This window comes from Anticarsia gemmatalis, chromosome 2 (genome assembly GCF_050436995.1).
Source record: "Anticarsia gemmatalis isolate Benzon Research Colony breed Stoneville strain chromosome 2, ilAntGemm2 primary, whole genome shotgun sequence".
Classification (NCBI taxonomy): domain Eukaryota; kingdom Metazoa; phylum Arthropoda; class Insecta; order Lepidoptera; family Erebidae; genus Anticarsia; species Anticarsia gemmatalis.
The window spans coordinates 11,402,696-11,417,422 of record NC_134746.1 but is presented as its reverse complement, the minus strand read 5'-3'; the positions used below and the strand labels follow the sequence as shown (position 1 = coordinate 11,417,422).

The 14,727-nt window shown below is 37.3% G+C and overlaps 1 protein-coding gene across 4 annotated transcripts in view; it reads right to left on the bottom strand.

The window, feature by feature from the left end:
- Positions 1-98: 98 nt before the first annotated feature.
- Positions 99-14,727, bottom strand: part of LOC142984672 (uncharacterized) — a 102,342-nt gene continuing 87,713 nt past the window's right edge. For 3 of the 4 annotated variants that reach the window (XM_076132444.1, XM_076132427.1, XM_076132436.1), the window contains exons 4-11: positions 12,059-12,156; positions 9,094-9,304; positions 7,702-7,853; positions 7,224-7,432; positions 7,002-7,100; positions 4,546-4,724; positions 4,024-4,147; positions 99-3,633 (exon numbers count right to left, since the gene is read on the bottom strand). In XM_076132444.1, the coding sequence (XP_075988559.1) occupies positions 2,408-3,633; positions 4,024-4,147; positions 4,546-4,724; positions 7,002-7,100; positions 7,224-7,432; positions 7,702-7,853; positions 9,094-9,304; positions 12,059-12,156 (2,298 nt within the window). In that variant the 3' untranslated portion in view covers positions 99-2,407. The remainder of the gene's footprint in view (positions 3,634-4,023; positions 4,148-4,545; positions 4,725-7,001; positions 7,101-7,223; positions 7,433-7,701; positions 7,854-9,093; positions 9,305-12,058; positions 12,157-14,727) is intronic. The other variant, XM_076132453.1, reaches the window with a different exon arrangement.

Sequence of the window (14,727 nt, the reverse complement as noted above, 5' to 3'; positions counted from 1 at the left end):
AATTATCTCAGTAATAAGCCATGCTTATTATATGCTTAATATCAAACTTAGGAAAAAAGGATGGGTTTGTTAAGCTGGCGATTAATAAAACGAACATGTAGCTGGGCCGTTTATTTGAAATACATAAGGGACAACTAGATAAAAAATCTGGATTCCAGACTAAGAAAAACAATTGATATGGCAACATTATGAATATAATAATGTATGAAAATCTTTTTATAGGCGTTTACAAGTAGGTAGTTATAGTAGATTAGTTTAAAAATGTCTAAATTATAATTTATTATAGAATTATATAGAAAAATGTTAATGAGCGTTAGTTTTATACATACACAGGTTTAGATATAATATTTTCGCATCGTGGGCCGTAATTTTCCTAGTCTCTAAATATGATATTGTTTCTTTAACACATTTTCCCAGGCAACGGTGACCTTAAAAAAATATTTATTTGACACGAAAAATACTTTTATTTTTTTTGGAGGAACAAGTTGAACAACGAGATTTTAATCAACTGGAAGAAATTGCGTTAAAATAACAAATGCATGGATGAGGCATTTATATGCTATCGACAGTTTTGGGTTTAGATGTAGTCAACACAATAATACAAGTATCTATTCTAAGGGTCGGTTCAATTTTGCGCACATAGCAACTAGGTACGTAAACCGGTTGCTGTACGCAAAATGAACTATGACCCTAAACATTAATGATATCATGTCTTTAAGTTACATAACAACAATAAGTATAAACAATGACACATTATCAGCTTTACCACATATAATGCCAATATACCGTAGAAGGAAACATTTAACCAGCGCCGTAGCTGAAGGGAAAATCGTCAAGCGTGTTTGTTCAAAAGTCATCTTTTGTCTGTGTATATTGTAGAGTTTTCACAATACTTCACTCTAGATCGAGATTCTGTGACTGTGTACAAATTGCGTTACTTTCGAACAACACGCTTTACGACGGTTTATTTCATGGATGTTGTAAAATCGATGCTTTAAGAAAATCTTCTATGTATAGGTACCTGCCTAAGTTTTGTATGTGGTTGTTCAAGCTTGATATCTCGTTCGTTGGCACCATTTATGTTAATTACAAAACTATTTAATATTTAATGTTTGTGCCGTTTCAAATTGTTTATTAAATGGAATGTAAAGATTTAGGAATATTTGACACTTGCATATCCATACTGTCCGTTCCCGCTCCAGCCGATGAATTAAATTTAAGGACTATGACGTGACTAGACTTGTTAACTTCTGAGCTAAGCAGTAAGTTGTCATAAAATGATGACTTATGTAAAATGTCTTTTGCAATTTTGAAAGTTCGATTAGTCCTATGTCAATGTGCGTCTAGTCCAGGCCACGTCAATAAGTGAGCCACATTGTATGTAACAATTTCATTTACTCACAAACATGGTCTCTACAAATAGCTATATGTGTAAATTTTCCATTAAAAAAATCTTAATTGAATCCTCTATCTAAAGACAAAACACTAGAATTGTTTTATTTTGTATTTCTCACTAATCGCTCGCATGCATTATAAGCTTACGTCTTGTATAAAAATCACTTTTCTTCAGAATAATAAAAAGCATACTCCATCTCTTTAAAAAAATCTTAAATACCTCTCTGTGTGCCAATATAGGCTTTGCAATAAATATCATTTTAAATTTAAACTATTGTCAAATTGCAGAAACAAGTTCTAAATTCTTAGAATAAAAAATGTACTTTCAATAACACACGTCACAACGTCTTATATTTCTCTTAAATAATATTTATCTAACATAAGTGCACATTCATAGTAACGGGGAATTAACAAATATAAATATTAAGCACTACTCAGGGCACGCTTACTTCATTTCTCTAGTCCAGTTTTTGATAACTTTGTCCAAAACATGTATTAATGCTCTACCGGCCTTTATATTTTAGTATAAATATACATAGAACTTTAAACCCTTTATGTATACTTGCAGTATATTTTGCTATTTAATTTAGTTAAATCTTTTGTACAAAGTTAGAAAAAACTTGTATCAATATCATAAGATGTTCATTCAGTATACACGCGTCCTAAATATTCCTTCGGACATAATAGCGTTGAAGAATTGCTCAACATAGATGTTACAGATACGAAACATTCGATAATCATGCGTGACTTCAAGACGCGTAGTTAGCATTAGCAATAGTAATAGGTTCCTAAAATAATTATAACTTTTAAGGGCACGTTTAACATTACTTATACTTCACACACGAGATTCATATTCGGAGATTAAAATTTAAATAATATTTATAGAAGAAATGGTTTTGGGAAATACACCATCACCAATAACCACCATGTCTTTTCACTACTACCGTATCGGTAGATGTCAACTGCCAGCCAGAGCGGCAAATACTAATTTCCTACACTTTATATGATACTCTCACATGGGAGTAGACAGCTGGTGTCGCGACCGGTCTACGCCTACGTCTACTGTTGTTACCTTGCCGTCCACCGGCGTACCACTCTCCACCTCACTATCTGGCATGATCACGCACATGAACGCCTTGCCACTTGTCACGTCCTTGGGGTATATGGTCATAGGAATGAACCTATCACTGGTACCATCCACATACGCCCCTAATCTAGAATACACTTCAGGGAAATGCTTCTTTAAATTCACACCTCTATTTTCAAGCTCGTTAGATATATTTTGGAAACATATTTCTCTAAATTTATGAGCTGTTGCTGCATTTTTCTCCCCGGCGTTACTCAATTTGGATGTTAATATTAAAGTTTCTCTATCTTCCGGTGTCGATTTGCTGTCTCTTCTGTGTCGTCTTCTGTTCTGTTCCTGTATCGCAGCAGTCACAGTTTTACTAAGTCGTAACTTAGCACATCTCGACACCAGTTGTCTTTCCCACTTAACGGCTCCTTTCGTCGGCACTTCACTGATAATACACACAGCTACGTATAAAATTACTCTCGTCTCAGGATTGTAGGCTTTACACAGTTTAACCACTTCGGTGTACAGTTCCGCTCCCATTTCATTTGGCTGAAGAGACGTCCACTTCGTGTATTCTGGTTGGCTTAAGTACTGGAAGCCGTGCGTGGTGAATTTTTCAGCCGCTTCGGGGCTCGTGAAGAACACTTTGACGACGCCTCTGCCAAGAGCCAGGTAGCCTTTATGCGCTATAGTACTAATTTGATGCAAAGAATCGGCGTCCTCCTTGGCCGCTGATATTATCTGCCTGCAGAGGGCGCTCGCTCGTGTGTGCAAACAAACTTTTCTATGCTTCTCCCAATGAGCTCTTCTGCATTCTTTTGAGCAATACATAGTGGTGCAGTTGTGACAAGTTTTATAATGCCTTTTGGCGTCAGCTAGCGGTGCCCGGGACGGACATTTAGGATACTTGCACTTGACGAAAGCATCGTCAGTGCTGTTTTCTGTTTGTAGGGAAGCTAAGGAAGCTCGGGAATCGTGATGAGTAAGTTGAGCATCGGCAGGGCGAAGAGCTACGGCGTCTAGGCTGGTGCGGCGGTCGAGGGAGATACTAGTTTGAGCGAAGGGCTCACTCCGGCGTCGAGAGTGATGGTGGTGGTCACCCTGCGCCGAACGTGGCCGTCTCGACTCTTGCATCGTGGCAGAATTATCAACTGTATCCTTGCCTGAAATAACAAGCAAACTTCAATTATTTAACAATTCAAAACACTAGAGAGGAAATCAGCGAAAAGATCGTAATATATTTTGTAAGACTCAGAACCAACGTTAAAAGAAAAATAACGCCAGAAAACGTTGACCAGATCCACAACCATGCTACGAAGAACACTCATGCTACCAAGTGATCATAACTCTTAAACAATCAACCGATTCGATCTGAATATTTTATACAACTGGACATTGATTAGCGTCATAAATAAAGGGACAGAGCAAGCGAACAGAAAGAAACTTCTAAAACTAGTGCGAGAAGTGCGAGTAGGTAGTATGAACTAACCATTCGTGTGTGAGATTAGATAATATAAAAATTGGAACGGCTCAGACTTACATATCGTTCCTACCTGGTCGGTCGTGGTCGGGACTGTCGGTGATAGAGCTGGGCCCCTCGCTGGGAGTGCCGATGAACCTCGAGGCGGGGGACGCGCTGCTGTGCCCGCTACTGGCCAGTTGTTCGTACCGGGGACTCTGAGGACGGACGTATTTAGGAATGGTAGGATAAGTTGGGATGTTTTGGCCTGACTTACTTTGCTCGCTCTCAGATTACTACTAGTAATTAATATTTTGCCTCAAATCAATGAGGAATAATATTATATTGATGCAAATGCAAAAGCGGTCAAACTGAAACTACTTCTTGTTGATGAGACGCGTTAGTTTACTATTATTAATTTTCTGAGATTACTGATTGAGAGGTTTCGTGTTACCTAGTTGTAAGAATAGATAGTGATAAAAATGGTAAAATTTCAATAAAATCTCGATTCCTCACACCAAATAGCCGTAACGGAAAAAATAGTTTACTTGACGAACTCATTAAAATCATTTTCCTTCAGAATAAAATTGTAAAAAGAAAAATAAATCTTTAGTACCTTGCCGCCCATCAAATAATAGGGGCTCGAGGCCTTCCTAGGGCTGGGCTGTGGCGTGGGTATTCTGGTCGGCTGCGACGGCAAGCCCAAAAGTGAGTCCAATACGTCCTCCAAAGTAGTGGAGCCAGGAGACGGCCGCGTGATACCTAAGTTCAAGGAGCGTTGGGACTCTTGCCAGTCTGGAAGTCACCAGTCAATGATGAACATTAGAATGGATAGAGGACAGGTGCTCTTTATATTTATGGATTTTTCACTACACAATTACTGAATTTAAAATATTCTAGTACCCTCACTTTTAATGACGGCATGCTATAAACTTACCTTGTATTTTTTAGGATAACTCCGTGGTGCACCTAATTTGATCTTATCAATATAAAAAATAATAAATGTCATATTATACACTATCGTGTTTGTATTGAGTGTGTATTATTTCTGTATCCATTAAGGATTCTATTATAGTCGTGTGGATCTTAAAATGTGTACCTACACATAATTTTGAACATAATGTATTGTGCTGAAGTTAGTTACGAGAAGCGTTGCAAATATTGCCAATAGGTGTCGCAAAATGTATATAAAAGCAGAAACGTAAACTTAATTAACATCCACAAAAATAAAAATAAAACAAAACATATAAAATAAAAATGAATATATTCAATAATCATTATGATTAAAACGTAACTAAAAGTACAATAATTGAAATTATAATGAAGACAATATTAACCTGTAGTCTTCATATAACATGAACAAGGTACCGAGATTCTAACATACAAATATTATAGCCTAAAACTACGTATTAATATAATTATTACATTTTCTTTTAGGTACTGTTTATTTGGAATTTAATAGATTGTAGAGAGCTGCTGTATAAACTAGATTATATGTACTGATTTTGGCGCTATATTATTGCTATAACATCTAGGCGGCCATCTTACATACTGTCATAGACAATAGACATTTTTTATATTTTTTTATAACATAAGTCGTCTAGTTCGCTTTCGTAGTTCGACGGTGCGAATTTTGTACGCAATAATGATTACTTTTGCATTTTTTCTAACCTAATCAGAACCTGTATAATTTACTTAGGGGTAGAACCCCAACATAAATTACGAGGTGATTTAGTAGAAGGAACTTGAAATTTTAAAGATTTCAGACTTATACCGTCACTTCTCACCACCACATTATGTTATGGTTCTGATAACTGTTGGTAATATTCTAAAAATGTATATAAAATATCATGTGAACAACGTCGACTGTTGCATCCACGTCATTCCAATATTTTGTGACATTCATTAAAGCTTGTGATATGAAACGATTACTCAAGTGTGGTCTGTAGGCTGTACGAATCCAGATTTCAAAACGGATAAAATTGAATTAGCACCTAAAATAAAACATAGCAACATAATATTTTATTTACACCACTATTTATATAAACTAGCCATTAAACTAAATACTAGAGATTTTGCTTTAAAATAAACACACAAAACAAAATAATTTAATCTGTACATCGGACGAAATTATTACTAGTAGAAATTACTGGTTCATGTCAGATTACTATTGAAATTATAATTATGGCAATATCTAAAACAAAAAATAATCTTAACTATGACTATTTCATTATAATCATATAATAATATTTGATTTAGGTACCAGAATTTATAATGGAAAGCTTATTTCCGTAACAATGATAAAAATTAATAAGAATGAAACTTCTTAACAGAAATGCATCAATAATAAACATTGCATTGTAATAATTAACCTTTCATAATTTTTATGTTAACGGTATATATCATTATAAATAAACTTGGCGGGTGTCGTATGTGTTGTGTTGGCAACTTTAGTTTGGCTTTTAACAAGTTTTATCGGTAGCTTTACCGCCAAGTTATAATTAAATATAAAGCTGCGAGTGACAAACACATAAATTAAAAGTAAGCGTCTACAAGCAAGTGCTTATTTCCACAATGCAAAATAAAAAAAATCACTTGTACACAATAATAATTGATATCGGGAGTTCAAAACGGTGCAAACGTTGACACAAATAATAATTAATAATAATATTATAATAATGGTCCTGAGTCTTACACACAGTCTATAAAGCTCTATTACACATAGATTTTCACAAAATGAAACCCCTCAGGCGTGCGCGCCGAGAGGTGTCATTTCACAAATAACTAAATACACAGAACAGCACAAAAATAACGCACAGAGTATTAACGTAACATAAAAATTAACAAAGTGGAGACACTGCAGGTTCAGACTCTTAAAACATAAATGCAAATTTCATGATTTTTCGCAACCGTCATTGTGGTGCATTATGGTGGTCAAAAATCACGCGATGCGTTCGTCGGGTCGAATATTTCGGGGGAGACACGTCCATTGCGGCGTGGAATGTGTAGAGAGGAGCGACCTGCAGTGTACGCTGTGTATGTGAAGTGCCCGCAGGCGTCACGCTCGCTCACCGGGCGCCGCGCGGTGCTCCAGCCGCAGCGACGACGGCGGCCGCGGCGGCAGCGCCTCCGCCACCAGCGGCGTCTGCGGCGACTCCAGCGGCTTTGTACCTGCGCAGCCAACACGTATACGTTCAATACTGAACACTTCATCTACTGTCGACATAAGGTGTACATAAAAACACAAAAAACCTTTGTCAAGATAGATCCTAGAGCCTACTTAATAATACTTACCAACGAAGGAGCTCTCGAGCCAGTATAACTTCTGACTGGAGCGCGGCGAGGGTTGCCTGTCAATGTCGCCGTTGGCCGGCTCCAGGCCCGACACGTAGTGCACGATGGCCGACGTCACCTCCTTGATGGACGTCTGGATCTCTTCCGACGCCTTCGACGCCTCCGACACCTCCGACTTTGGCGTTGATTGGAGGAGGGATGATGCTAGCCTGGAATTGTAACAAGAATTTTGAGTAAAATTTATTCTAAATCTGTAGTTTTAGAATTCACTTTGATGAAATTTCATAAGAAACGATGAATGCAGTCGTCAATCAATTTAAGATACTGTTTATAAAAAAAAGCTAAAATAAGTTTACTCACACTCTAGATATTGCGCATTTACTAAACTTAATCCTATTTAAGCAGAGTCACTCAAACCAGAAATCTAAAATGAAGACACAGACCAACCTGAAAAAATTCTACACTTCTTGCTACGTACCTCTCATGTGGGGTCCTTGGTGTGCTGTTCAGTCGCTCCTGACTCCTCCAACCGAGGTAGGGCTGACGGGCGCTGAACGAGGAGCGAGCGGAGGGAGAGCACAGGGGACTGGTGCCTCTGATGCTGCTGCGAGTCGAAGAACACGGTGACGTCTGGGAACAAAACAATACTGTATTAGATCCAATATTTTAACAGAGTGTAACACATTGTAACCTACTTCTTTTTTATTTTCTTGAAGGAATAAAAAGTCTCAAGCCTGTCTTTGTCTTGTCTTTCATTTCTGGAAGTGGTTCTTGCTTATTGCTAGGGCAATTCATGGCACGGCAATTTCTCTACAAAACGGTCCCTTAAAAATATCTTTTTATAACTTTGCGCAGCTGCACCGCATTATGATATCGTGTAGTAGAATAGTAAACTGTTAAGACGGGGACGCGATTTAAAAAGACATTAAAGTTAAAAAGGCAAAAGTTAGACATTTTTTTATTGCCGTTATTTATTAGGTCGGTAATATCAGACAGCAGGCCCGCGGGAAATACCTCACATTGCACGCATGCGACACCCGAGGGACATGGGGTGGCTCTCATTCTAACAGGAAACGACACCATGTTGATTGAAACCGTGTGTTACAAACAAATAAATTATAAAATACAAAACAAGGAACAAAAATCTATGAGCTGTAGATAGAGTCGTTAAGTGACAAAAACATAATAGACCGACATCAAAGATAAATGAATGACATTCTCTCGGCAAGGAAGTGGCGGTCCGCTTCATTAGTTCCAGAATTTTCCTCAAACATTTAACCACTGGTCATTTTACGGTTGATCGCTCGGTCACTATTAAAATTCAAACAACGCAATTCAGTATCAGTACAATAGGTTCGTTTACATAACAAGAATAAATCGGTGAATGAACCGTTAGAAGGAAGCTACTCGAGAAGCCGTATGAATTTACTACTAGAAGAAATGTCGAACAGAAGTAGATTAGTCTCGGGTCTCGAGGTGGCTGAACTGTGCGCCCGCATTGGTTGTTGATCACTCATGCATTATAGTATTACTTCAAGATCAGTTTCACGCATATTCTATTCATGTCGCATATTTTATTCGTAGGCAGAAAGAGAAAATAAAATTCCCATGCACTTTTTGTAAACTTCTATAGTCAATCTCTCTGATTGTTTGGAACACGCTATATAATCTCACAATTAAATATAAAAACCATCACGCTGTAATTTATCATCAAAGACAAATGCACGTTGCAGAGACTTGTTAAATAATATGTACTTAAGCATACGCTAAATAAGCTCTGACGATGATCAGAGGAAATCCCGATAGTAAAATTCCTATGAAGACGACACTTTATCGCGTTACTCATTATCTTTTGATGAAAATGACTCACTTGGTTAGAGTTAAGCCGGCTGGTAGACCACCGTCCGAAGCTGGTGGTGTGTGGGCTAAGCTGTGGCGGTGGCGGCTGAGCGTTCCCGCCGAGGCTGCCCAGCGACGTGGTCTTCGAGTTGAGCCCGCTCCAGCGTGCCGCCGACGCGGACGCGTCAGACAAGCGCTTGCGCAAGAGGAAGCCCTCGCGCGGCGCTGGGGCGTTTTTGTACCTGTAAAACATACCAGTGATTAGTCTTGTGACCGTAAAAATCTAGATTCTATTGATGTTAATAAGTTTAAAATATGGATTTTTTAATAAACATCATATACGGTATCTAGCTACGTTTTGAATACTTATATGCTCCATTCAATTAGTGCGAAAATGAATGACCACCTAAAGTGAAGATTGCAATTCTTCTCCGGTTTTCTAGCTAATAGTTTGCAAGGATCGTATCAAGTAGTAGTCTCCGGGCTCTGCCTATCCCTATGAAAAAAGGCGTGATTTTATATATTACACATACATAAATGTAAGTACAACTTAATGATGTATTATACTTGGTCGTATATCGTTTCAAAAATAGGCATTAAATTAGCCTTTACTCGAATGTGACCTATAGCATTCTATTGTATTATAAATAGCTCGAGTTACAATTCTCTATGAGATAACACAACACAGTGCTATTACATTAGGAAGGTCGATTGCGACTGATTAGATTAATTCAATCTTTCTAACAAAGAAACGCATTTGAATCAGTCATTAGGTCGAACTAGTCATGCTGAAATGATTACTTTTAAAACTTTAACTATTAAAAACACACAGACGAAAAATACTAAACAACTAGTAAACATTTTATATTACAAATAATTTTTAAAAGCTTCATAAATAAAAAGTGAAAAATTCTTCATAAAAAAAAAACATAATTCAAAAACTTAATCAGATTTTTGACAACTCATTAATTATAAGCTTAATTAAAATAAGCCTAAGAAACCACGTATCTAAACGATCAATTAAAACGTTAAGATGAAGGAACGGAGTCAATAGGTTAATAGCCGTGTAATTAATTGACACAGAACCTGCTTGGTCATACTTGACTTACGTATTTGGTCGCACAAAACGCAAAATGTATGAGAATTTGTTGGATACTGAAGTGATGGTCAAAAGGGCCATATTTTAGCGTCTCTATACCAGTCTATAGGTACCTCTTTGATATGTACGTAATGCCCCCTAATGCTATAGTTTCTTTATCAAAAAATTGTTTAGCATTTATCTCCAGTATCGTGGGTACAATGGAGAAAACCGGACACATTAATTGGCTCTCCCAATTCATAACACGTGTCAACCATTTAGTATTTTGATAGCTAGCTTATGACTTCCAAAACAGATGATATACAATTGAAAAACATTTGAAATAGTCATAGAATTGTACAAAAACTCGTAAATAGAATCAAATGACTGTAATTGTTAATTTGAACAGAGATTTGTGAATAAAGCTACTAGCTAGATTGTATAAAGCTTTACGAATTGAAATTGAGTCATAAAACCTATACGGGAAGCCATGATGGTTCGGCATTATGCCTTCAGACTGCTACTAAAGAGACATAGTGGATTGAATAGACCGAAGTAAAGAGTTTAATACATAAAGAGTTGGTCGTAAAGCTACCAATTTACGAGAGTGTTCAGACTTTTAATATTGTAATTGAAATACGACACACGAAGGACATTTTGTGATGTAACAAAAATGTGGAGACGACAGTCAAATGAATGATTGACGTTCATAATGTTTTTGTGATTGTTCGTTACCTAAAATTACTATGGTATTGTTTATTGAAGTTGAAAAGTCAGATGGAGGTATAAAACCTGTATAATAAAAATGTATTCAATAAAGAGAACCTATGGGACTAATAAAGGTAAACGTCAGTTGAAAATTACATGATATCTAGGATGTTATAGATTGCTATTCTGTGATACTGTAGTTAAAATATAATGGCCATATAGACATAATAATGTCGGCTCAAGCTAGCATCTAATTGCTAATAAGCCCTGTTAAACAAGACGAGATGCAATTACGACATCACTAATTATAATAAAGACTCACTAGAGCTAATTATCTTGGACATGCTACACTCTCATAAATATAGTAATCTCTATAATATTATTCAAAGTTATATAAATATTTTCTATGAAAAATAATTCCTAGTTAAGTATCTTTAGTAATCAAACAACTGATCATTTCTAAAACGCTTTTATATACGTTACGTTTCGTAAGCGAAGCTATTCTAGGTAATGTAAAGTGAAGTTGAAAAAGTTCAAAGATTTGTGGAAAGAAACCTGTAAAATATTTGACTCGGAAAAAACTTACGAATAATTTCGAAATCTTGGAGCACGCCCTAATAAGCCAAGCCGTAGACGTGCCTTAAATTGTTTCGTAGCTTGTACAGTCATTTAAAATTTTAAACTCTGACCTAAAACGGTGACAGGCGCACTTTTCAAATATCTGAGATAATAATTCGTTAGAAGTTCTTAGAGCAGGACAAAATAAATCGTGGTATACTTTATCGAACGCCTTTCCTAAAACCTTGACATGATTGTGAGTGAAGCGAGACGGGCTTAAACTTTATGCTCGTATATTTTTAAGTTTTACCAAGAAAATGATCGCTCTTTTTATTTTACAGCAAAAATATACGTTAAACTAAATTATAAGCCATCACGAACACGAATATTACACTGTCAAATAAACTTAAATATTTATAACTTAAATTGTCCGATTGTTTGGATCGCTTGTGATTAATGAACGTTGTGATTTTATCGGTATATAATCGTAGCCATAACATAGGCTATATTTATTTATTACGACTTAGGCTGATGTATAAACATAACGCAGTGATTGAACATTGATTGCCCTTTCGATAACCTATAGGCCATTTCACGTTAGATATAAATGTGACATAGTATGTTGTGTATTGGAAAAATAACTGGTACTTACCATTCCGGCACATTGAGCTTTTGCAACGATCTCTGGACCCGCAACTCGTGCTCCGATAGCACGCGGTCTGAATTCTTCTGCAGTTCGTTCTCTGGAGGCTGTAACAATAACAATCATTTCTATCATCTATCCAACAAACTGTCATGTTTGTAGATCAATAAAATAAAATTTGAATTACAAAAAGCGCTTACAATGACAACAGACTGTTCTATTTGATTAGAAGTCTTCGACCTTTTAAGTGCACTACTACTATGCAAAATTAATGACAGAATTGCATGGAATCTAGCATGACTAAGAGGTATTGTGTAAAAAAAGTCTCAATAACATTTAAATGACATTTATTTTTAAAATAGTTTACAGTTATCGTAAATAAATATATGTCGTCACCTACTTGATGGTACATTATTTACCGAGTCTCGAACATCGTCAATCGAATTAGGAGCTAAACGGTACACTGTCCCAAAAAATAACGGACCCCTTCGCGTTTCGTTAACGTAATTATCTTCAGTTTCACTCAAGTCTTTCATAGATGAGGAGTCCAACATATCGTGACCTTGAATTTTTAACGTTTGATGTATTTTATAAATGGCAAATCTTGCGTATCCCGTTTCGTTGCCTTCATTTTCCTCGAATATGAAGTCCTCTATAAATGCATCTGTATGTGATTGACTGATCAATTCTTCAGGAGGATTTAAGGAATCCTTGCTTTGTAGAATACTGTCATCTACATCGCATTCCATTAATATTTCAGACCAAGACGTTAAATAATTCACTGTGTCCGGATCGTTTAACGAATCATTAAAATCTGTAGAGATCGTTTTTTGCTCCAAGTTATCAGAAGTCGACAAAATAAGACCTGAAACTCCATAAATCGAGTCGTACCACGATTCATTACTTTCAAATTCCGTCTTAGAATTATTTAGTTTGAAGCTCACTTTCCTTTTGAGTTTCTTTAATGTCGACGTCGTTGGCAATAAAACGTCATCTTTCTCAATTTGCTGTATTTTATTATGTTCGAAATCATTATAGTCTGGTAGCTCAATTTCATTGAAGTTAACACATATTTTTGGGAGTTCTATTGAACCTGAGCTTATGTGTCTCGAGTGTTCTAAATCTTCAACGGGTGGCGGAGGTACGCTCTCTTGTAAACGCTTCAAAAAGTTGAGTACTTTTTCGTCGTTGTTTTGTGTAGACAATATCTTATTGTTGTCGGCTGTAGGCAGTATTTCCTTGCTTCTATTTTCAACCAGGGAAGTAACTCTTTTGGTTTCGTTATTCAGTGAGCCACTTCTAGTTAATCCTGCTTCGCTCCAGCTTAAGTAGGATTGGCTTGAGTTACGTCGTTGCGCATCGAATTTTCTCACGCAGATCTTAGATTTCCACTCTCGGTGTTTGCTTTTAAATCCATTTAAGCTTAAAGAATTCTCGTCATCTGATTCACTTCTCGGTATATCAGGATACTTGGCGTAGTAAAAGTCTCTTGAAAGTGGTTTAATAAACATATGTTCTTGTTTAACTTCTTCGAATGGTTCCATTTCTTCTGTGACCCACGTGGTATCCAAGCAGTACCAAAATCCATTTCTTTGAAGCACCTCCTCGGTGGTTAGAAGCACTATCGACACCATTCTCACTGATCACTTCACAATCCACGACCTCGAATATAAATGATATTTCTCACACACAACCTAATTAGTAGACCTTCATTTAGTGCTAATATATTTGTTGTTGAAAACACTCCCTAATTAGTTAATCACCAGGTAATTACCGTAATTAGCATATCCAATAATACACAATAACAGATTAATACGTTATTTATGTTTATCAAATTCGCAACTATACCTCTATAACCACTTTTGTAAAAGGGGTGATTCAATGATTTAGAAATGTATACCTAGAATTATTTCAAGGGTCAGTTGAGCCTTTGATACGAAGGGAAGTATTATTAAAGGATACCGGTGTTTCGAATTTAGCTATGTAGATATAATTAGGTATATTATTGTATTCACAGGAGTGAATATTGTGGATTTTAATCCGTATAGGGGATGGTCGGTTCCTCGGGGTACAGCACTCACCCTGACATCAGACGAGGCGAGTAGCGCGCATGGGCCCAGCAGTCCTACGCTCTCCCAGCAAGTCATGTCCACTGACAACAGTTCACTCGCGACAAGTGCCCGCTCAACTCTACACTCGTGCACTGATCTTACAATCGCATCGTGATGCACCAGTGACTCCGTAATACTGCGTTACGTAAGTTGTCATATCACATTCGATATTATACTAATTTTCTTTCGATACATATAAAGCGGCTACACATAAAGCTACGAGACTCTCTCGGAGGAAGTGAAAGAAGCAAGCTGCAATATCGAAGCGGAAAGCGTTCGCCAATCAAATCAGAATAACGTTGCTTATCGAACGACAAAATCCAATTACAAGACTGAATCGGAGCGACCGCGGGGCTTCCGAGCTTAAGGTCGCTCTGCGGGCCGGTGCCGGAACTGGGGCTGGGTCTGGCATGCGGTGTTCGGGTCGGACTTACGCGTCGGCCACTGCGGCACTCCGCATCGTGGGACATAGAGGTGGTGTCCGAGAGGGCAGGCGGCCGCGGCGCTGCCTCCCGCCAGACTGAGGCGCGGCGCGTGTCCTTGGCCAGCGCGCATGCTCCGCTCACA